Source organism: Pyrenophora tritici-repentis, chromosome 2 (assembly GCF_003171515.1).
Source record: "Pyrenophora tritici-repentis strain M4 chromosome 2, whole genome shotgun sequence".
NCBI classification, from domain to species: Eukaryota; Fungi; Ascomycota; class Dothideomycetes; order Pleosporales; family Pleosporaceae; genus Pyrenophora; species Pyrenophora tritici-repentis.
This window is the reverse complement of record NC_089391.1, coordinates 1237978-1260796: the sequence shown is the minus strand read 5'-3', so window position 1 is coordinate 1260796 and position 22819 is coordinate 1237978. Positions and strand designations below refer to the sequence as shown.

Sequence of the window (22819 nt, the reverse complement as noted above, 5' to 3'; positions counted from 1 at the left end):
CGGTATGAGGCATGACCCCAGTTGTCACCGGTTGAATCCTGGATGAGATGCCAGATCTCCTTCGCGCGATCGTGTTCGTTGATGGACGTGTAGAGTTGCGCGAGAAGTTTCTGGGTCTCAATGACCACCTCAGAGTTGCTACCATACTGGGTCTCATACGCAGTGATGAGCACAGTAAGCACCTGCTCGCGGTGTGTCATAATGTCTGTGCGCGTGGTGGAAGTCTGAGTCTCTGATATCTTCAGGAATTGATTGGCGCATTCCAACGTGAGGGGATGGATAGGCGACAATACCTCTTTGCCGACAATGGTGCAGAGGTAGAGGTACTTAGTTGCCTCCGTGGTGTTGGATACGAGCATGTAGCTTGTAGCGATCGACAGGTAGGTCTGGAGCACAGAAGGATGCTTGCGTGTGAAGATGGTTTGGCGGATTGTAAGTCCAAGCTTCTGCAACTCCAACGCCTGGGGGACGGGAAGCTGAGTACCCCAACAGTACGACTCCAAAATAGGGAACATCGTAGTCTCGGGGAACACCTTCTGGAGATCGCCGGTGGGCTTGAATTCTCCGGTTGACTTGGGTGCCAAAGGAGACTGCTGTAGGTGCAGCACCCAGTATCGCACAGCGTACTCGAGGAATTGATGCTTCCTGAATAGCCTGTCCGGAGTGGTCGTCTCGGAGGTGTCGAATGTTGGCTCAGCCTTGGTATCCTTCAAGACGAACTTGGTGTAAGTCAATACCCTGAGGAGCATGTCGGTCTCGCTGTCTTGCAGAGGAACAGGGATCTTGCCAGTGACGGCAAAGTCGTGCAGAGTCGAGTGAATGACGGGATGCTTGAACCGAACGATACGCTGGTGCAATGTGAACAGCGGCTCGAGGGTCTTGAAGGTCTCGTTGGCGTTCACACCCTTGTCGGAAATGGTGCCACGCTGGACATCCACAGAAAACAAGGTGTGAATTTCATCGAGAGTGAGGGGTCGCTCGGCAGCCAAGACCCAGGAGAGCAAAGTCTTTGCGTCATTTGCTGGGTTGAGCATGTTGAACAGCTTGAGAATGAGATCCTGAACCGAGATTTTGGTGGACTCAAAGTTCTCCAGCATCTTGTTGAAGGCATCTGGGGATTTTTGCGCGTTCAGCATATCACAAGCCAATGTGAGATGCAAGAAAGAGCCGTTTGCCATTCGAATGATACGGTCGAGTAGCTGTTCCTGGTCGAGAGGACGTTGGCCATGGAAGTGATGGTTGTGGATCAAGGAACGTAGCGCCACTGCGTGGAGATCGTCTCTAACATCTTCTCGTGTAATCTGATGTTGAGAGCCCTTGGCTGAAGTGGGCATCTTCATAGACGATGACAACGTGATCAGTCGAACACCATTGCCTTGTTGGGTGACTTGGACCAGCTTCGCGAGCAGATCAGCAGGGCTGAAGGCACCGCTGGCCTGAATCGAAGCGCTCTGGGACTCAGCGATCTCATCAAGACCATCAACAACCATGACCAGTTCGTTGCTTCCAGCAACAGGGTGCTCGAGCGCATCGGCCAATGCCTTCCAGAGGCACTCTTCGTAATTCTTGAGGTCCTCCGAGCTTCGGCATTGGTGATAGGCCCTGAAAAGGGCGTAGTATGTCTCCATGTTACCAACGCGAAGGTTGAGCAACTGGAACAACAGCGACTTCACGACTGACAACGATGTTGCAGCAGTTGGAATGTCAGGAGATAGCGAGCAAAAGAGTGTGTCATACTGCTTGCGGTTCATGGGACGCTGCAAGCGCTCGACGATGGATCCAGCAAGTGTCGTCTTTCCAGCACCGGACTGACCAGTGACGAGGAAGACGCGGTTTTCGCTCTGGAAGAACTTGGTCATATGCTTGTTGAACCACAGACAAGTGAACTCCTGTATTATCTGCGTCAGCGTATGAATCAATATATGGTGGAACTATATCTTACCGCTTGGTTGTCCACATAAGTCTCATGGTCACGAGTGATCGCGGCAATCACACGATCCTGTGACGCCAACCATCGGCTCAAATGCTGGACATCAATAGCTTCACCATCCTCAAACTCCTCGTTCTCGATCTGTGATTGCCAAATCAATTCAATCACAGTGTTCTGTCGCGTACGGAACGTCTCAATGGTTTCGCCGAAAAGTTCAAAGATGTCGAGACTCGTGGAGCCAGGCGTCATGCCCTTGACTGTCTTGTAGAATTTGACCGCAACATCAACCACCAGGGCGATGAGGTCAGTGTACAAGAGGCAGATTTGCTCGCGAATTTCCGAGCTTGCTGCCAATAGTTCCGAGCGGTGCAAAACTGAATGGAACGACATGGCAAACTTGTAAAAGACGGAAAATGCCTTGTCAAGAGCTGCCGAGTTGTGGTGACTGAGCTGCTTTGGGTTAGTATTTTGGGTTACTTTATTTCAATTGGAGTATTTACATACCTCAAGAAGTAATTGAGCGTGGCCATAGCCAACGCTGGCTGCATAGCTGCTATCCTGCGCAAAGGGCTGGATAGCTTGCTCGAAGTTGTGCAACTGCTCTGCAAAGTAGAGTGCACGGATGAGAACTTTATCCCAGCGACTGCCCTTGTGGGGAAGGGTGGTCAGACGCTCGGATCGGATCCATTCAAGGAACGAAACATAAGAGACGTCGCTAATGTTCTGGTACGCGCCGACGCCAAGCTCTGCCAAACTTCTCTTCTTCAGAGAGGCAGCGGAGTCTTGGACAATCGAATTCTGGTAGTTGTTGGTACCGGTCATGCGCTTGGTAGGGGATCGCATTGAGCTGAAATTGCCGCTGGTCGCACGGGAGGAAGTAAAAGACGGGAGACGGCCTTTGGAGCGGAAAAGGGTCTGAGGTGATGACGGCGGTGAGAAAGTCATGTTGAGTCCGTTGGCACCATTCTGGCCATTCGCCTGCCCGTGAGAAGAGGGGAGTCTGAGAGACATGTTGCTAGTACGCGAGGCTTGCGGTGTTTGGATCGTAGCCAAGGACGTAACAAATGGGTCTGATTCAGCGGTAAATTGCGGAAGAGAGGGTAAAGTCGGACTATCCTGCTGTTGTGCAACAGGTGTAGTGGGCTCTGAGGTGTTATCCGCAGATGCAGATGATGTGACAGGCAAAGACTCTGGCTGTAGCAGAGAGGTATTTGACTTGTTGGTAGCTTCGAAAACTAACCGCGAGTGCTGTGTAGGAGTTTCGGGCGAAGAGTAGCTAAGCTGTGGGGGAGCTGGTTGTGCCTTTGTTGTTGAAAGAGACTGCTTCGAAGATGCGTACTTGGTAGAGGGAGGGGATGAAGACTGGTCTATCTCAAGTGATGCGATAGAAGGGGTTCGTCTATCTTGATTGTGAGTGTCTTCAGTTGTCAGGGAGCGCTTCTTCTTATGTCTTCCTGTGGGTATGAATCAGCAGAAGCTCCTACCAGTACGAGGCAATGATTGACTAACTGAATAGATTTAGCATGTGGAAGTGGCATGAAGGTTTTACAGCTCTCGTCGTGGCTATAAATCATAAAGTCTCCTCAAGCTATGGTCGTTTCAAGCCAAGCTTCCAGGGTAAGAGCGGGGCTGGTATACCTGGATGGCATTGATCGTCAGTGTGCCATCATGGTAGTATCTACGCTGCCGAGTATGCTCAATGTGTCAGTAGTTTTTGGTATATGCATGTGCTAGTTCAGCTGGACAAGGATGACCTGCTTTCAGCAGCTCAAGTTCAGGTCTGATTCGACATGCCTGTCGACGATCATACATTAAAAGCGATTTTTGTTAGGCTTAGTCGTTTCTTTTGGCATGAGTGACTGCATTAACGCGCATGCATGGTCCAGGAGCTCCGCCGCGTAAAGCATGTGGGAGCGCTGCACAGCCTCTATAGTTGATCAAACCGAAACATTGCAGCTAGTGGTAAAGCGAGTGGGGAACTTGTGGAGAGCTATCGTGGTTGTGATATCACAAAATCCCTCAGCGGTTCGATTAGTACGCTCGAAAGAGAGGCCAGAATGGCTTTTCAGTGTGGTTCATCGATAAATTGCAACCCGCGTAGAGTAGCTCGCAAATTTGACTATAGTGAGTACCAATTTGGGAAGTTGGTTGCCTACTAGAACGAGCACGTGAGGTACGGCAGCGACAAACGAAGTTCTGAAACTATGATCTCATTGCATTGCAAAGTGTCCGATGCACCACGATCCAGAAGTTTCGGTCCGTCCGAGTCCACGCTAAATTGTCGGAGAGGGAGATACCAGTAGAACGGTATCCCATAAGACGGTTCGGGTCAGAGAGCCGCGTATCACATCCATCTTGAAGAATTGATGCTAAGCATTTAGCGCGCTCTCCACAAGAGGCTTGCTATCGGCAAAGCAGTAAATGGACAGTGACGGGTTCTTACTGGAAAACAGCAAAATTTGAATTACTGGAAAACCCATCATTTCCACCAATGACCTACTGACAGTTGCCCACACCCCCCATACGGGATTCCTTCATTCAAATCTAAGCGAGAGGGGTGACTTGTTACTTCCTCAGACTTTGGTCGGCGACCACGTCCATTAGAGGTCTGGACAGTATTGCGCGCAGCCTTGCTAAAGTCTAAAATGGTAAGCTGAGGGTGGGGACGCCCGCCATCCTGTAACATGGGTCATGGTTCACGGCTTTGTCGATACAGGCCATGCTATAGATCGGCGGAAGAAGAAAGGGTGCTTCCGCATTTTGATTAAGCGGCCCATTAGCATTGCTTCTCAGAGCCAAGCGCATGCCCTGGGTTTGATCTGCTCCTGGCATCATCGATGTACGGCCCGCTAGAGCAAAGTTTGATGGCACATGGATACTGGCCGATTCAGCGGAAAACCCGATGACATTACACAGCCGTTCGCCGCTTCAAGCGACCATATGGGCGACAGTTATGATCCAAGCGGATACGGGTATGTCCCAGTCTCAATTGAGCTGATTGACGTATCTTTGCTCTGGCTAGCGCCATCTTCCTTTAGCCTTTCCTAGCGATACTCGCTCCCGCCAGCGCTCGCTTATCGTGCCTCGGGGACAGCATGGGTGAGAAGGTTGAGCCGAGTATGTACAGCAACACCGGGCGAAAAGCTGCCGACCGGATGTCCCGAGTGACAAAAGCAGAGCATGGTATGATTAGGGGTTAATTTACATGAGATAAAAAGTATATTTGTTGTTGTACACCTTCTTCGCTCGGAGATGTTCCTTTTCGCACGTCGCTGTGATACGTCATATCTCGGAAGCCCCGGTCGCAGATCAACACCTCCACCCTTCCCCACTTGGCTGCATCGACTATTCAGGTAGCATCATTAATGCAGTATGCCTCTTTCGGGACCCCAGCACAGCGGCAAATCCATGTTCAGCTCTTCTACCTGGCATCCCCGGTCATACCGGCAATACCATGACGCTGATCCGGTATGCATGGCTGATCACCATCACATCACTTTCAAAGTGCTCAGGCATATGCCAGTTACGAGCCGTGTCGATACACGCTGAGGACAATCTTCAAGATGCGGAGATGCAGCTTGACGTACGGATCGGTACTCTAGACTACTGGCTCAAACCTGCAGGGAGAAGTCACCATTACTAAGCGACGCGGACACTGAAGCTACCTAGGTACTGGAACGCCACCATTCATGGACGACGCGTGTGCCCCATACCCTCAGAACTCTCCGTAGCGTCAAAAACTGCCGCCTGTCTCTATGCCACCCCTCTTGTGTGCATGCGCAGGTGTGCAACGCCGAAGAATGCATAGAAGACCACCCATCAAGGTGCCAGTTCGCGTTTGAAAAAGCCCTGGCTACGCGGCCTGATTTGCTTTTTCGCAGAGTAACACGTGAACAAACATCCGTTCACGGGTACAGCTGCCAGAGCTTCAAACATTCAAGGTGCCATACCATATGCGCCAGCTAGCCATGTGCCATCGATGAATCGACGGGAACAGCTCGCCTAATCACGATATGCGGCCCCACTGCACAGTAGCATAAGGCGATGCAGATGCGATTGGCCTTTACCCATGACATTTCGAAATTGTACTGCATGATCAGTGTGGAGCGATTCGCGCTGCCCAGGCGTCGATCGCATCGGACGCAACACTGGCTCAACTGAACCTAATCCCAGCTGAGCATGCGCTTCTCAGCTGAGCGGTTGGACGCCACGAGAGAGCGCGGCGCTGGTTCAGGCACATCCATCGCTCGTGCCGTACCGATTCTGTCCTTTTTGCGCGCACGTACACTCCAACCTTCCTCGCTAACACCGACTCGTGGAAACAAATGCCCCTCACGAACGTGGTCATAATGGACTTTACCCGATGAAGCACGTTTAGCAAGCGGACCAAACCGCACACTGTTTTGCGACTCAGACTGCTGGGTGGTCTCGACACTCTAGCGGTACAGTTTCCAGCCTTCAGTGTTGTGTTTCTTGTTGGTTGTGACATCAGCATGACAATTACATGGAAATTTACCCCTATATCTTACACACTTCGATGCGTAAGTATTTGCCATCAGAAGAGATGGATTTTCCATGCTTTTAGCGTCAGGCTGACTCGCTGATGTAACAGCCTGTTCACTGTTTTTGTTCTTGCCGAGGTAAGGTAAAAAGCAGAAAGTATCCCTGTAAGGGTTTGATTGTGGCTTCGTCCTGGGCAACCATGTGTAAGCTGGAAACGCGCCGTCTCGTGCCGAAGTTGACCTCTGTGTTGCCCGGGTTTTGAGAGGGGGCCACATGCTGTGGAATTGGATATGTTACGGTATCCTACCCAGTGTCTGTGAGATGTCTGTCAACCACCACTATCAAGTTTCCTTAGCGTAACGGAATCGTATTCTTGGCCCGTCAACTCGAACAAACATTGAAACCACTGCATATATGGATACACAAGATGGAGCATACCTATCTAACCCCAAGACGATGCGAGTGCATAATGCAGGTTAACCTTGGCGATGACCCTACATGCTTACATGCAGCAAGTATTGGCTAGCAACTGCGCGAAAAGCATCAAGACATGTCACGAGTGACCATCTCTACGCTGTCAACGGTGCGACGACATTGAACGGTTCGGACGAGATGTGTCAATGGCAATGCTAACGATAGCAAGGCTGCCCCGCGTCTGTGCCCCGCATCCAGAGCCGTAGCCGGACCAACCACGGCATTATCAATAGTAAACGCCCTACACTCGCATGATAGCAATCGGAAAGGTTTCCGATAACACTGCTGATTCATCCTTCAACGAGCAAGGCTTGCGAGTTAGTTCCAGAGGAAGACGGTTCCTGCATGCAGAAACCGGCAGCTAATTGCCACTTCTACACCTCTGCTCTTTCCTTGTACAATCAACTTCACTTATCAACCTTTCCTCATTCTCCTGCAACATCTCCATCATGTCTCCTCCATCAGCAATCGAGCCACAGGCAGGTGACGAGACGAAGCCAAACACAGTAGCGCCAAATGAACCGGGCTTAAGCCAAAAGGATGGCAAGCAGGAGATGCTCAAGTTTCCGACGCCACCCAAGTTCGATGATCCATACAAGGAGCGTGCATACCTAAAGGGCCGACTTGCTGCGGCATTCCGCATCTTCGGCAAGTACGGCTTTGATGAGGGTGTAGCCGGCCATATTACCCTCAGGGTTAGTTTGTCGACGTATAGATGTATGAGACGCTGACAAGATGCAGGATCCCGTAGACCCAACGACGTTTTGGGTGAATCCCTTTGGTGTCGCCTTCAGCTTGATGAAGGCCTCGGATCTCATCCTCGTTGACGCAAAAGGCGAAGTCATTGACGGCGGAGAGTGCCGACTTCTCAACACGGCGGCATACATGATCCATCATGCAGTCCACTCAGCTCGTCCCGATGTAATCGCTGCAGCGCATTCACACTCAATCTACGGTCGCACATTTTGCTCGCTCGGTCGCAAACTGGATACCATAACTCAAGACTCGTGCGCCTTCCACGACGACCACGTCCTTTACGAGTCGTTCAACGGTATCGTGCTAGCAGAGGAAGAGGGCAAGAACATTGCCAAATGTCTGGGTGACAAGAAGGCGGCACTACTCCAGAACCACGGCCTGTTGACTGTTGGTAAGACGATAGAAGAGGCCGTGTTTTGGTTTGTCAGTTTGGAGAAGTGCTGTCAGGCGCAATTGATGGCCGATGCTGCGGCTGCGGGACGGGGCGGGGAGACTGTTAAGATTACCGAAGAGGACGCGGTCTATACGCGCAAGACCATAGGTAGTCCGCTCGCGGGCTTCTTCAGTGCAAAGCCGATGTTTGATGTCATCCACAGGGAGTCGAATGGAGAGTACCTGGAGTAGTGGGCATCTCATCAGAATACATGAGCCCTGTTAGTCTCTTACGAGTGGCGAAACACGTAGCCAAGTATATAGCTATGCCAGCGCAACAATCATGGCGCTAGGGCATATGGAATTGTGAGAGCGTGGACGCGCAAAGATTAGTTGAGCTACATGCTCGGTATATATGGATTAATCATCACGTGAATCTCGCCGTGCTGTCAAGGCTCTTTCGAGTTCTAGCCCCACCATGCCCTGTCAACTTCGCCCAGCGTCGGCAGAAGATCAAGGCACGAAGGTCGGAAAGATTATGAATCGCATTGTACCCCCACGTCATGGAAAATGTTTCCAACGGTCGTTATGAATGTGCGAAACATGCATCTGCTTATGGCGAGACAAAGCCATTGAAACGATAGCAGGCCGCTCACGACAGTCGGTTGATGGTGTCATAGCTTGCTGCAGGGCGGACGCAGCTTACCTTGGTACGGGAGTCCTGGGAGTCGGTGGCATCACTCGACAAATTGCCGCCAGTTAGCCGGCTGCGCTTGAAAAAGTTGCAGAAGAGTGAGGTCAGAGGCTTGACCTCGGGATTTACACAATAGCTACGCGCTGCTACAATCGCCCAAGTTCTCCGAAAGCAGCCCACCAGACGCGAGACTGTTAGTTAGCGGGCCATGGCGAAGGGCCCTGCAGTTGTAGTCATCGCCAGGTACGCTCTCATACGCCTTCACGGCTCCACATTCCGAATCTGTGCCTAATATCCTTTACAGACATGGCGCACGCCTCGATGCTGCTGACAAGTCATGGCATCTTACTTCTCCGACTCCTTACGACCCACCCCTCACATATGGCGGCTGGTCCCAGGCAAAGGCTCTCGGTCAGCGAATAGCCGCACTGCTGCACGATAGGGACATCCAACAGCAAAAGGCGGAAGAAGCCAAGAGTGCTACAGACAGCGACCCCGCACATGTCGACTTGAGCAAGTTGAGCATCGGAAAGGATGGAAGTGACGGACTACATCGGCCCAAGAAGAAGAAGCGCAAGATTATCATACATTCAAGCCCCTTCTTGAGATGTGTACAGACCAGCACAGCCGTGGCAGCGGGCATCTCGCAGTATCAGAATCCGACTACTCCGCAGCTGGGAATACCTACACCATCCAAGGCGAATGGTGAACCGAAAGCACCGCGCGCCAAAGCCTCATCATCGCAACCCCGGACCTTTGAACGCCTCGCCGACCCCAATCTCGACATATTGCCACGGCCAAACACGGGCCCTGAGAGGGTATTACTGCGTATCGATGCTTTCCTGGGAGAATGGCTGTCGCCCGAGTACTATGCCGACATCACAGCACCTCCCAATTCGACCATGATGGTAGCTGGCGCCAAAGCAGACCTGCTACGGAGAGGCGACTACATCCAGGAACAGCCCAATGCGAACAGTAGCAAGGGCCACTTTCCGGGCGGTTGGATGGGAAACAAAGCAGCTGTCAACAACACGGGGACTGCTAACAAGACAGCGTCCTCAGCTAGAGGCAGTCTGGCTCAAATTGCCGCCTTTCGCGAACGCTCGAGCAGCTACACTGGTCCGCTTGATCTGGAGAGAACGCGCTCGAAAGAACCAGTCGCACCCCTCGCCACGCCCATAGCAACACCGGTTCCCACCACCGTGCCCAAACGCGTTTACGAACCTCCGAACCCCTCGTACTCGGTCTCTCCAGCCGACCCGATACCGCGTGGTTACGTCGCGCACGCACAAGATGCCTGTGTCAAGGTCGACTTCCAATGGGATAGCATGCGTCCACCACAAAACTGGGGCGATGGCGGCGAGTACGGCGACGAATGGAGCACCATGCACAAGCGCTTTAGGAGAGGCTTGGCTGGTATGATGGACTGGTATAGGACATACGGTACAGCACCGCCCAAGGAAAGCTTCCCAGGCTTCATGTTCAAGGAACCACTACGTCTCACACCACCCATCTCGCACGCCAAATCAGATCCCTTTCCTGCCTTTGGCGAAGACCCAGCAGTGGAAGAGGAGGAGGAACTAGTACTCATCTTGGTCACTCATGGCGCAGGCTGTAATGCTCTACTAGGCGCCATCACCAACCAACCCGTCCTCATGGACATTGGCCTCGCCTCCCTATCCATGGCAGTCCGTCGCGACGTACCGAGAAAAACCTCAACCCCAGCCACAGTCCTCGAGCGTCGACGCTCCGTCGCAGACCCAGGCATGTCAGACACCTACGACGTCAAACTCTCAGCTTCGATCGACCATCTCCGTCCTGGCGTCGATCCTTCAAAGCCGCTGTCCGCAAAAACACCTTCCTCCGCTTCCCCGGTTGTTACCTCCAGCCCATCGCTAGAGTACCGCCGCCGTTTCACCGGATCGTCATCTACAAATAGTACCCTCGACGTACCGCCCTTTAGCATAGGCGACGCGCATCGTACGTGGAGTAGCTCAATGAGCAGTGCAAGACGCACGATGAGTTCGGGTTCCAACTCGCGCTATATGCATGGCCACGGCGCTTCTACTACTGGTACTGCGTCGCCTGCTGGGGGGTTGTGGTCGGGGACTAGTACACCGGTGTCCGAGGCTGAGGGGCATAGTTTTGGGGGTGCTGTGGTGGGGAAGCAGAATTTGGCTTCTTCTACGTCTGCGTCTGCACAACATCCAGAAAAGAACACTGCTGCTGACGCAAACTATGGACTTACGCGACTGGACTCCAAGGAGGAGAGGGAGGTGGGTGATAGGTTTACCCCGCTAGTTAGCGCTAGTGCGGCGCAGGCGAGGAAACAGAGTACAGTAAACACGGCGGCGTCTTCTGCTGCTTTAGCTTCTTCAGGTACTGCTGCTACTTCCGGTGGCGGCAGCGGTGGTGGTCTTTGGGGCGCAAAGACGACACCCAAGGCAGGGAATGGTCTTTGGGGACCACCTAAACTGGATGATGTGTATGAGCATCGTCATGGGCCCAAGAGGAGGTGGACGGTTACGGAGAGGGATGAGTGATGTTGCGGGAGGTTTTTCCTATGTGTTTGAGCGTTTGAGGATTTGGGTGTGTGGGTGCCGGGGATATGGCGTTTTTGTGAGCAGAAATGGGAAGGGATCGGGTTGGTTTGGGGGGTTAATTACTCTGCTCATTCTATCACCAGCTTCATTATCATACTTCACTGGTGCATGGGTTGTAGTGTGTTGGGATGTAATCTTTTCCTTTACACTACATCACACAGTTCAACACACAATCTCATCTGTAATATAACAAAGCAGTCATAGAAGAAAAAGGTGGAACAATCCAGCCCAGTACCACAGCATATTCATCATCTCCTACTCAGCCACCCAAACAGCAGCCATACCCATACCAGTACCAATACACATACTCGTAACCCCGACCTTCTGCCCAGTCCGCCTCAACTCCGTCAACAGCGTACTAACCTGTCTCGCACCCGTGACACCCAGCGGATGACCAAACGCAATCGCACCTCCCTTGGGATTAACCTTCTTCTGATCGAGACCCAGCTCATTAATGCAGTAGAGGCACTGACTAGCAAACGCCTCATTGATTTCATAAATATCAACGTCCTCCTTGGCAAGGCCCGTCTTCTGCAGTACCACGGGAATAGCAGCAGCAGGACCGACACCCATGAGTAGCGGCGGCACACCGACGATGCTGGCCTGAACGAATTTTCCGAGAATCTTCTGGCCGAGGCGCTGGGCCGTGGAGCGTTTCATGAGGAGGACGGCGGCGGCGCCGTCGGAGATTTGCGAGGCGTTGCCTGCGTGGATGGAACCGTCTTTTGAAAAGGCAGGGCGGATTTTGGCCAGGGATTCCGCGGTAATGCCTTGTCGGATGCCGTCGTCGGCCGCGACGGTGATGGTCTTTTCTTCATCGGTTTTGGGGTCTGTCCACTTGACTGTCAAGGGCGCGATTTCCTCATCGAACAAGCCGTTCTTCTGCGCCTCGACGGCTTTTTGGAACGAAGACGCGGCGAAGGCGTCTTGTGCAGAGCGCGGAATACCCTTCTCCTTTGCCATTTTCTCGGACAAAACACCCATTGGTACCTTGCAGTTTGCAGCTTCCGTGTGGCCGTCGAGAAGGGGCGAGAACTCGCTCACAGCCCCGGGACCATACTGCGTACTCATGCTCTCAGCGCCTGCGCCGATGCCGATTTCAATCATGCCGGATTTGATGGCGTTGGCGATGTCGACGCAGGCTTGGAGGCCCGATGAGCATTGTCGGTTTAGAGACTTGACGGCTGTAGTTGTGGGGAAGCCGGCGGCGAGGGCTGCGGCGCGGAATTCGGTTGCGCCACCGCCTGGGGCGAGGACGGCGCCGACGGCGATGTCTTCGACGAGGGAGGGGTCGATGCCGGAGCGCTCTACGAGGGCTTTGTAGGCGCCGTGGAGGAGGTCTGATGCATGTGTGTCTTTGAAGCCGCCTTTGCCGCCTTTGGTGAAGGCGGTGCGGAGGGCGCAGGTTATGACGATCTTTGGGGGTGTTTTGTCAGTGAAAAGAAGACGGATAGGTGGATTTGAGCGATGGAGTTGTAGTGGTGGTGTTGGATACTTACATCATCAGCCTTCTTCTCCAATAGAGCGTTCTTGCCCGTCTTCGACGCAGCACCAGTGAGATGGCCTTCGACCTGCGTAAGGCGCTCTTGAACTACATGTATATCGTCAGTAACCCAGTAAACCAAGCAAGCTTCATCTCAGACATACCTTTGTTAGGAGCCTGGTTAGCCATGATGAAGTCGTGTGATAAAGCTCAAAGATATCACTCTCACACAAACAAGATGTGAAAGAGGAGAAGTCAGAAGGATCAGAAGCAGTGAGAAAGAGAAGAAGACGCAAGTGACCAAGGCAAGACAGTTACCTCGGGCAAAAAGACGCTGTGTGAACGAAACGGCGCTGGACAGCTTCTCAGAAGCTAACTAGCTAGGTCACATTCGCCTCTTCCTCTCAGAATCGCCGAGGCAATGCCTTGTTGTGGTTTAGCGCTTTTGTGGGGGGGCGCGTCATGGGCTCCCTTCGGGAACTATTGTCCGCCCAGGCTTCCGGGGTAGAAACTAGACTTTCACATGCTAGACAATGGGGAGCCGGTGCTGTTGCTGCGGCTGCTGACTGTAAGCATGACCTACGGATGGCACTTCACATGTCAGTGAGCGAGCAGGGCACATCTTGGCTTGTCATGTGTTTGTTTCGGATGGGGTTTGTAATCGTGCGGTCGGCTGCGTTTGGTTGCTCCGCTGCTGATGGATCATGTGCAATGGTCGGAGTAATATGCACCTCGTACATCATAACGTAACTCTTGATTAAAATGCGAATACGTGAATTTATAACAAAAGACGGCTCTAGCTGTCAATCGTGTAATGCTGTGCGTCGCGGTGGGTTCATGGGCACATTCACCTCGGCCGTGCCAAAAGCCGAATCCATCCCAGAACGCCCTGCTCATGTGTATCTCAACCAATTCTTACAACAACAACAACAACAACATCTCCCTGTTCATCGCTTCCCCTCTTCTCCGTCTTGCCAGGGATTTTCCCGTACCTGTCTTTCCAGCGCGTCCGCAATGCTACCCCTCTGTACCTCCTCATAGCCTGGCGGTGGATCTGATGGCGGCTCAAAGTGTCCTGATTGCGTCCGTGGGCTTGACAGAGGCGGGCTCGATGTTCGTGGGCTGGTGGGCTCAGATGCCGCGATAACAGGACCGCCCATAGGGCTATCTATGGGCGGACTAGGGAGCGGGTCGGGGACCCGAGCATGCTGCCGACTCTCCTCGTACGCTGGTAGGTCCTCCAAATGTACGTTGTTCATGTTGACACCTCCAACGCCTCGACTTGCATCCACGACATCGCCGCCACTTTCCCGAGCTACATCCACAGCTTGCCGTAACCGCTCCTTTAGTCTCTCGAATATGCTTGCGAAATCGAATGCACCGCCCTCCTTGAATTCCATGACGAGATCCAGTTCAGCGTGTTGAGGTGGTATGCCGCCGCCTTGGACGGGCTGGACGATGGCCTCCCACTTGTTGGCGCCGAACCATGGGGCAGTTACGCGCGAGTCTGTGACGTTGAGGATGGGGACAGCGAAAGACTGGAGTTGAGGCGTGGGGTTGACAGGAAGGTAGATCATCTGACGTTGTTAGCACCCAAAGCTCACGTGAAGGTGACATGATAATCATAGACAGAACTATCCTACCCTTCGGTTTGTGAGAAATACAACGCCAGACTTGCATTGTTGTGAGTACGACTCGCTCTGGTGTTGTCGGTTGGTAGTCTGTAAGGAGAGGGTAGTTCGAGGCGGCGACTGATACAGCGTCTGTTCGCCGGGCAGAGGAGTGTAACCGCCATTCTCGGCGAGCATAACCCAACTGGACTTGCGGTTAGATTTTATCTTTTTCATCTTCTCCGACCTGAAGCCCATGTTGCCAACGCTAAACGCAACAGCCTCGTTCTCTAGATAGACGACTGGCTCAGAGCTTCTTGGAAATGCGCGGGGTAAGAGGGGCAGCAAGCAGTAGCAACAGCAGCAACACCAAGTACGAAAGACGGGAGAGAGAGAGAGAGGAGAGGAGGTACTAACTTGACAGACATGGTTGAAACGGGCTTCCTGCAAACTTGTTCACGGATAAAGCGTGAATAGTTCGCCCACCAACTGTCAATGCAAGTCTGGCTGGGTACGGGATGCGCTAAATGTGCCTGCGCGTGAAGCGGCCGCCTGGATATCTATCGGCCCGACCGCCGCTGCCTATCACAAGCCGTGTGCGAATGCGAGTGATCTGTTTAGCGGCTGGTGTGGGGACGAACGGTGGGGTTGCTGAGGTCTCGAAGTTTGCCAGTGCTGCTTGTCGCGGCGAGCGCGCTTGTCGCGAGTGCAAAATACTCCCTGTGTGAGTAGGTTGGCCGAGGACTGAATGTAGCTGGGGGAGTTTGTGAGAAGAAGACGTCGGATTAATACGCACATGCACGTCGGATGCGGCTTATACGAGATCCGATAATCGAACGCCCTGGAAGAGATGACCATGCCCATCCCGTGAGGCGAGCCTGCGGCTTGCGTCACCCATCACGCAGACGGGTAGAACATGCAGGGCCCAGAAGCACAACGAACCCTGCACACATTTATGCAACACGACTGATTTCGCTGCATCATCTACCAAGATCTAGTAGATGGGATTTGCATCGGTTTACTATAAATATGCAGACGACTTCTTAGCGCAAAAAGACCTTTGAAAGTTTAATAGAACATCATGAATATTAACCCGAATAATGCCCCTGCGTATTACATGACGACGACGACGCACTCCTACCCCATCTCGTACCACGGCTGCAAACTCGTCGGGATCAAGGATACTCTTTATTGAGTGCCTGACTTGCCCTGTCTTGTGCATGATCAGCAGCTGGTGTGCCCATCCCTTCTTTATGGCGCTGCCTTTCCGGCCTTGCGCTTCAGAAGCCGCAACTGCGTTTGCCTGGGCTATGTAGTGTTTACTTGTGAACCGACTTTCCAATGTCTATGCTTCAGCCTGCGTCGATAGTATACTGGTATGGCAGCTCGCCCTCGCTGGGGTTCGGGTGTAACCTGATCACACTCCCAGCGCTCCCAAAGGAACTGGTGCTCGAGTTTGGCAGCAGAGTACTTGGACTTCTTTGCGGCCTCCCGTGAACCACGACCGACCCCGTCTCCGACTCTGAGCCTGCCAACGATCGTTGTGAGGGTGTACCGAATATTGTCGAGGTGCGGTGTGGCTGTCGGGAGGGCGCTGTGCGAGCGGTTTGGGGCGAATGTGTGGTTGAGTCGCTGCTAGATGTAGACATGGAGCTATTGAAGGATAACTGGGAGGGCTGACGGCCAAGCTGTGGGGTGCGGTAGGGTTCGTGCGAATGCGATGAGCTGCTCGTCTCAGAGCTCGATTCCGTGGGGGCCAGACTGCGTGTATCTGATTCCATATCCTGCGCGCGCGCCTCCTCTATGACTTCGGGGTCCACTTCTCTCATGCCGTTGAGTATCTCTGCAAATATGGCCATGATGTCTCGGAATTGCGTTTCGGTAAGGCTGGCTGTGGAGAAGCGCGCGTATTCGTATTGGGCGAGGAACGTGGGGCCGAGGGACGGTGGATTGAGTAGTCCAAATTCTGATAGACGGGCGAGGTACTCTCGTAAACCCATTGCACGCGGTCGCTGCAGGAGGGTGACGATTCGCGCGTCTGGTAGAGGCGGCGCATTATCAGGGTATTGTTGCATGCTGTCTTCGAGGACGGGATCGGGTGGTGCGAGAGACACAGCTTTGGCCTCAATGAGGTTGGGCAGCTCGCAGATGACGCTCCAGTACTGTAAATTCGGCAGGTCGGGCGACGAAGGAGAAGCCCAGCCAGGATGCGAGACATGCCCCCAAGGGGGTGAACTGGCAGAGACTGGAATGATCGTCGCATCAGGCGCATGATGGTGTCCCTTCTTTTTGTGCGATTTTTCCTTTTCCTTTCTGCTCTCCGCTGTGATTTGGCGCGACAGCTCCCCTTTCTCTGCGTCCACGTCCTCATCCCGGATATCCCGCGGCCTGCTGTCCCACGCAATAACGGCGCTTCGCTTGAACTGCTCGACTACCATCCTCCTCACCCCTTTGCCCACTTCCCCCTCTTCGATCGGCACATAGCTCTTTGGTATCGCCGCAAGCACCGTCCTATTGGTGTAGATGCGCGTCGAATAGATCAACAACACAATCAGACATGTGAGCAGATAAACGCCGCCAATAACGAAGAGTTTCTGTATCTCTTTCTTCTTAATCGACTGATAGATGGTATCGGCGGGGGTGACGGCGAGGAGTATGAGTAGGACTATGAGAAGAGCGGTATAAGTGGTCGAGTACCAGATGCGGAAAAGTGGAATGCGCATGGCGGCAGTAGTGGCGGCGTAAGGAGAGTATGCATCAGAGTGAAGATATTAGAAATTAGTGCTAGACAAGTGGTGGCTACATGACTGAAGGGAAGATGAGGATGGAGCCATGCAATCAAGGCGCGTTGGCCGTTGAAAGGAGGGAAGGCGCCAAGCTACTGACGCACGAGGCTGCATGCACGCACGACCCACGAGTTCATCTATGCCTTCAACAATTTCACCTGGACTATGCTGCATCGTATTTAAGAGCGATTTTCTTATGGTGACTGCCTCTTAGTAGTCTTGATACCTTCGTATCATCTACCCATCGTGTACGCTCACCTTAGAGAACCCCTCCGATAATCCTTCGAGACGTCATCACTCCACCAACGTTGATCGACAACAACAAAAGCTATGCACATATTGTTTTGTTTCAACGTCCAAGGCGCCAGTTTCGAAACGTTCTGTCGATTGGACAGATGCCAGTACTTGCAAGCCTCCAGTCGCCAAGCCGCTGAAACGTGCAGCGACGCAAGTCGTCTTCTAGCCAAAGCTTACGCTGCATAGCATGTCGCCCAAAACAAAGAGTGTGCCGGGAGCGCCCCTGCCGTAGTAACTCTGCCTTGATTAATATTCCTTGTGCCTCATTTCTCGGCGTTGTTCATCTCATCTTCTTTTTTCTTCTTTTCGTTATGCTGCATCATCGCAAAGGTTCCTGCGTGCGGGCACCCAGACGCTTTGGCGCACGATGGTCTGGACTTCTTCTTTGCGTATCTGTTTCCTTGTTGCTTCTCTATCGGCTTCATCTCTCTTCGTGGTTCCTCCCTTATCCGTTATTCACTTCTTCTTGTCCTGCTGCTCCACCGTATCCTTCTCTAGTGGCCGAATCTGATCATAGGTTCGACTGGACCACTACTACTCAGCACCCCGTTGAAAGCTTTGCACAATTGCCGGTTCCGGAACAAGTCCATCTACCGAGGATCCAGCATGACTTCAGCAGACGTGGAGCAGGGTTTGCGGATAAACAGTTGCGCTTACGACAACGAGCAGCCGTGAAAAGAACTTTCCACCACTTCTGGGCCTCATACAAGTCTAAACATACATATTCCGGGGAAGCTTTTGACAAAGGCAACAATTTGCATGTGGAAAGCCTTGATACACTCTGGATCATGGGATTAAGGAAAGACTTTGAACATGCTGTCACAGCCATTACAGACCACGATTTTGCACCCAGGGATGAGATTATCACCATGGCTGACACAGCACGCCACTTGAACGCTCTACTCTCAGCATACGACCTCACCTTCTGCAAAGATAGACGCTTACTATCCGCAGCCGTGCAACTAGGCAACATGCTCTACACCTTCTTCGACACGCCAAACCGCCTGCCAATCACGCACTGGAACTCGACAAAAGCCACGCACGGCGAGACTCAAGAAACAGCACAAGAGGCTACAATCGCAGACCTAACATCCTGCAACCTCGCCTTGACGCGATTATCCCAACTCACAGGAAACATGCGCTTCTACGACACAACAACACACATCACACGCATGCTAGCCTCCCAGCAAAATGACACAAAAATCCCCGGTCTCTGGCCCTCATCCATCAACCCGACGACCGCAGATTTCACATCCACCAACGCATTCACCCCGGATACTCTGTCGCACGCCCACCTAGCGCAAATGTCGCTGCTGTTGCACCAGTACCACCCGTCCACACCCCACGCGTCTATGCTGCAAACAGCGACGGAAGTGACGATACGGGATATACTCTTCCGCCCCGTCACACCAACAAACGAGTCTATCCTCGCCGCCTCCTCTGCGTATACTATTGTTCTGCCAAAGACGAAAAAGCGACAAGTCACGCTCACGCACAACATGACCGCTTCTTCCTGCTCGCTCGGCGGCACACTCGCGCTGTCCGCTGCGTTGAGCGATGGTGACGAGAAGGCTAGACTGCTTACCTACGCGCGGCTACTCACACAGGGATGTATATGGATGTCGCTAAACGCCCCGCCCTCTTCTTCATCTTCTCAACACACCGATGTCAAGATGATGCCAGAGCTCTTCTCGGTGCTAGCCTGTTCGTCGTCTATGCTTGATAACATGGATGAGGACTGTTCGTTTGATCCGACCGTGTGGCGCAAACAAGAGTACCCTGGCTTTGAAGTTGTGTTTGATCCGAAAAAGCTGGTTAGGCCGCAGCTGATTCAGAGTGTGTTTTACATGTGGAGGGTGACAGGGGAGAGGGAGTGGCTGGATGTGGCGTGGGAGATGTGGGAGACCGTTGACGAGGTTATTAGCAAGGGGCTTGGTCATGGTGGAGACGACGAAGAGATGAGGATGGTGGTGCAGACGCTCAAGTACTTTTACTTGCTGTTTAGCACGCCGAGTGAGTTGAGCCTGGATGAGTGGGTCATGGGTAGTGATGGGCATGCATTCAGTATCGGCGCATGAGCAATACAAGTCACACCACGTCACAAGACATCATGCGCATTTCGGCAAAACATTATGATATCGTGATGGCATTACTGCCTAACCTGTCTCAAGGCCAAGCGTCATGTACACATACACGATGGATGCTAGAAGCATATTCCATCTATGAGGAGCTCTGGTGTCGTATCGTCAACCATAGCGAGCCCTCGGTGCGAGCTTTTACGGTCGCACATAATCAACGCTCCCTCGCGTTCCGTCCCGTCCTTTCAGTGAAGCAATCTCGGTATCCCCTCGCGCCAGCCGCCGGCGTAATCGTACCATAAAGAAAAGAGAAGAGTTGAAAAGCCTTCTGACCATGATTAAGAGAGGTTGAAGGCACACCACGTACAGATGTCTAATCGTGTCGAGGGTATTCTGAGTTTTGAAAAGTTTGAGAAGTAGGAAAGGGAAACCGCCCACCGTAACACCATGCAATGCCGCAAATAAATGACAATAAGAGCAGGTTGAAGTCGTAGCCAGGTCATCGGATAAGATGTGTAGTCAAGGCTAGTTGAAGCTGCTCATAGAAGAGAGGGTGCTCAGGACTTGCGGAAGTCCGACAAGACCGGGTAGATGAGTTCAAAGGCCTGGTAGATCTCCTCACGGACTTTGGCACCGGTAAGGACGATCTTTCCAGAGACGAAGATGAGCAGAACGATCCTAGGCTTCATCATGCGGTAGATGAGACCGGGGAACAGCTCAGGCTCGTAGGAAGAGAAAGTGTGATGACGCGAAGCCAAGCCCTCGAGACGGATAGGGAAACGAATGTCGCAAGAGCCGACAATGTTCTGGATCTTGAAGTCCTATGGCAATGTTAGCACGGGATTGCAAATACTTAATCCGACGCGACGTACGGTGAACTTGGCACTGAACCCCAGCTTCTGAATGATCCGCGCATATTTGCGGGAAGCGAGACGGCTATCGTCCTCAGACTTGGCACCAGTCACAACCATCTTCCCACTCGCAAAGACCAGGGCAGTCGTCTTGGGCTCGCGGATACGCATGATAACGGCAGCGAAACGCTTGGGGTTGTACTCAGCGTTGCGGGCGTGGAGAGCGATAGTCTTGAGGTCAAGGCGAGCGGAGAGGTTGACGGTGGCGACAATGTTCTGGAGAGTAGGCACGATACCAGAGGGGACTTGACCGTTCTGAGTATCGGGAGTAGCCGCAGGGGTCGCAACACCGTTCGCGTTGTCGGCGACGTGCTGAGTGGGTTGCTCAGCGGCCGGGGCAGCCAGATCTAGGTTCGCGCCATTGGGGTACGACAGAGAGCCTGGAGCCACGAACTGAGGGCGGATGTTAGAACAATTTGGCAGCGGCAAACATCACAAGAGCTTACCGTCTGGGCCTGTAGGGCGGTGGACGGGTGGGAGGTGAGAGAGTTGGGATCCATGATGAGATTATTGATTGGATTTGGAGCGATAGACTCTTGAGAGATAGGTATCTTGACAGACTGCGCAGGTCAGAAAGTGTGCTTGGACGGCAGCGACGGTCAAGTCGGGCGGACTACGAGATCGCGAGAGTATAGCGAGGTCGGTCGACGCCAAAAGGTATGAGTCTATGAGGAGGTGGAGACGGTACCGGAGGCAGGAGAGCTACAAGCGAATGTGTCCCTCGCGAACGCTGACAAGTATTGCCTTCGGTAGTAGGTGGCTGTCGTGGAGACGACGGCGTGTTAGTGTAGAGATTAGGACCAAAAGCGTATCCAGCAAGCCTTTGGCGGGGTAGTCGAGATTGCGACTGAGGTAGAGGCTGCGCACAAGGCTATCGCCGGCTGAATGGAGCTAGCGTAGATGACAGGTGCCTCGGGCCTCTGAGAGAGTGGATATGTGCGATTTCTGCACAAGAGAGGTCTGGAGTCGCAGGTATTAGTAGGCGCGCAGGTGAAAATCCGACTTTTCGATCTGCGGCGTGGATGGTGATGGATAGTTGTGGGGTTGCGACAGCAGCGGGCAAGGCGGAAATCTTGTCAAAAAGATGGGGGGAGGCCGAGTACTTATAGTAGTGGGAGCCTGGCTGCCAAGCCTCTAGCGCCGCGCTAAGTCGCAGGGATTCTGCGGCGATTGGGGCTTAGCTTCACGGTTTCGGTAGCGAGAAGATTCTGCACTGAGTAAAAGGGGCTTCCAGCCTCATGCGCGACCCTCGTTTCCCCTTCACTCGCCAGCTTCACCCAGACGCCTATGGAGCGCCTGGCCGACGCGATGCAGTTACGTGGCGACCACCCAGGAGCGCCTATATTCACCAACTGCGCCCTTGCGCGGCGCAACGGTGCAGCAGCTGGGTGTTGCAGTGTGGTGTTGCTGCCAAACTGATTTTCGCACGTCGGGCGGCGCCTGCCTTCATTACCAACAATGACGACGCACTGGCCCGGATTGAGCGAAGGCCCAAACCCTGACCCGTCCACTCGACCCCTTCGCCTCACTTGCCCCATTGTGGCCACCTTCGACGGCGCCAGATGGCAGCGCAGAGAAATTTCATCACGACACGTCTGCACAGCTTTCGTTGACTTGTCGCCTGGAATGCATCCGACCTTCTGAGACGGGTGCGACAGCCTGCGCCTCCCCGGCTTTGTGCACCCATGCATCCCCCAGCAAAAGCACAAACGACGACATACACGATAGGGCAACGACAGAGACAAGGAAACAAAACAACAAAGCTGGGGCGCAAAGTGGCATCTCAGCTGCCGTGATGTTGGAACCGTGGAGCCTGATGGCAATGCACGGCGTGGCAAGCATCTTTGGCCGTATGACTCACCTCGCCTTGACCGGAAATCTGTCCTCGGCTGTCCCGACGATAGCCATCCACGCAGCATGCTCGCATGCGCATAGTAATCCTAGGTTCTGTAACAACATATCCATGTCTGAGAGGTGAGAGTAGTTCGTCGGTTGTCGCCATCCGTGCGCCTGTGCTTCACGTCGCATAGCATTCATGCAGTAGTCAACGGCTTAGTCAGCGCATTGAGTAGGGCAGGCTGACTACTTTTTGTCTTTTACGCAGTATCTGGTGCAGCATTTTCGGCGACATGGTTAGTATCATGATACTCACCTCGCCGGTCTTTGCCGTGAAGTATCGCAGACTATTACTGGGTCATAGGGAATTGGTCCTTGTACTATCGCCGTAGGTGCTGGAGCGCGTGGGGCAGTCATTTGGACACGGTTTGGACAAGCATTCAATTTGCATGTTGGAGTAGTGGTTGGGCCTGCTGTGGTGAAGCT

At 53.1% G+C, this 22819-nt stretch overlaps 8 protein-coding genes across 8 annotated transcripts; 3 read left to right on the top strand and 5 right to left on the bottom strand.

The window, feature by feature from the left end:
- Nucleotides 1-1915: 1915 nt before the first annotated feature.
- On the bottom strand, nucleotides 1916-3455 carry PtrM4_059440 (Tymo-45kd-70kd multi-domain protein; the record flags this gene model as incomplete). Its single annotated transcript, XM_001932724.2, has 3 exons — nucleotides 1916-2380; nucleotides 2435-3384; nucleotides 3440-3455. The coding sequence occupies 3 exons, from the start codon at nucleotides 3453-3455 to the stop codon at nucleotides 1916-1918; spliced, it is 1431 nt and encodes a 476-aa protein (XP_001932759.2).
- Nucleotides 3456-7356: 3901 nt separating this feature from the next.
- PtrM4_059430 (class II aldolase-adducin domain containing protein) lies at nucleotides 7357-8287 on the top strand (the record flags this gene model as incomplete). The annotated part of the gene is made up of 2 exons (XM_001932723.2): nucleotides 7357-7602; nucleotides 7649-8287. 2 exons carry the CDS (start codon nucleotides 7357-7359, stop codon nucleotides 8285-8287), a joined length of 885 nt encoding a protein of 294 aa, XP_001932758.1.
- Nucleotides 8288-8937: 650 nt separating this feature from the next.
- PtrM4_059420 (phosphoglycerate mutase family protein) lies at nucleotides 8938-11272 on the top strand (the record flags this gene model as incomplete). The annotated part of the gene is made up of 2 exons (XM_066105447.1): nucleotides 8938-8972; nucleotides 9034-11272. 2 exons carry the CDS (start codon nucleotides 8938-8940, stop codon nucleotides 11270-11272), a joined length of 2274 nt encoding a protein of 757 aa, XP_065964074.1.
- A 222-nt stretch (nucleotides 11273-11494) lies between these two features.
- On the bottom strand, nucleotides 11495-13004 carry PtrM4_059410 (PaaJ, Acetyl-CoA acetyltransferase; the record flags this gene model as incomplete). Its single annotated transcript, XM_066105446.1, has 4 exons — nucleotides 11495-11511; nucleotides 11692-12748; nucleotides 12832-12923; nucleotides 12980-13004. The coding sequence occupies 4 exons, from the start codon at nucleotides 13002-13004 to the stop codon at nucleotides 11495-11497; spliced, it is 1191 nt and encodes a 396-aa protein (XP_065964073.1).
- A 758-nt stretch (nucleotides 13005-13762) lies between these two features.
- PtrM4_059400 (WWbp domain containing protein) lies at nucleotides 13763-14683 on the bottom strand (the record flags this gene model as incomplete). Its single annotated transcript, XM_001932720.2, has 2 exons — nucleotides 13763-14392; nucleotides 14459-14683. The coding sequence occupies 2 exons, from the start codon at nucleotides 14681-14683 to the stop codon at nucleotides 13763-13765; spliced, it is 855 nt and encodes a 284-aa protein (XP_001932755.2).
- A 1094-nt stretch (nucleotides 14684-15777) lies between these two features.
- Nucleotides 15778-17148, bottom strand: PtrM4_059390 (SOG2 domain containing protein; the record flags this gene model as incomplete). Its single annotated transcript, XM_001932719.2, has 1 exon — nucleotides 15778-17148. One exon carries the CDS (start codon nucleotides 17146-17148, stop codon nucleotides 15778-15780), a length of 1371 nt encoding a protein of 456 aa, XP_001932754.1.
- A 1148-nt stretch (nucleotides 17149-18296) lies between these two features.
- PtrM4_059380 (Glyco-hydro-47 domain containing protein) lies at nucleotides 18297-19586 on the top strand (the record flags this gene model as incomplete). The annotated part of the gene is made up of 1 exon (XM_001932717.2): nucleotides 18297-19586. One exon carries the CDS (start codon nucleotides 18297-18299, stop codon nucleotides 19584-19586), a length of 1290 nt encoding a protein of 429 aa, XP_001932752.2.
- A 557-nt stretch (nucleotides 19587-20143) lies between these two features.
- On the bottom strand, nucleotides 20144-20997 carry PtrM4_059370 (SPT15, TATA-box binding protein (TBP), component TFIID and TFIIIB; the record flags this gene model as incomplete). The annotated part of the gene is made up of 3 exons (XM_001932716.1): nucleotides 20144-20407; nucleotides 20459-20890; nucleotides 20944-20997. The coding sequence occupies 3 exons, from the start codon at nucleotides 20995-20997 to the stop codon at nucleotides 20144-20146; spliced, it is 750 nt and encodes a 249-aa protein (XP_001932751.1).
- Between the last annotated feature and the right edge of the window lie 1822 nt (nucleotides 20998-22819).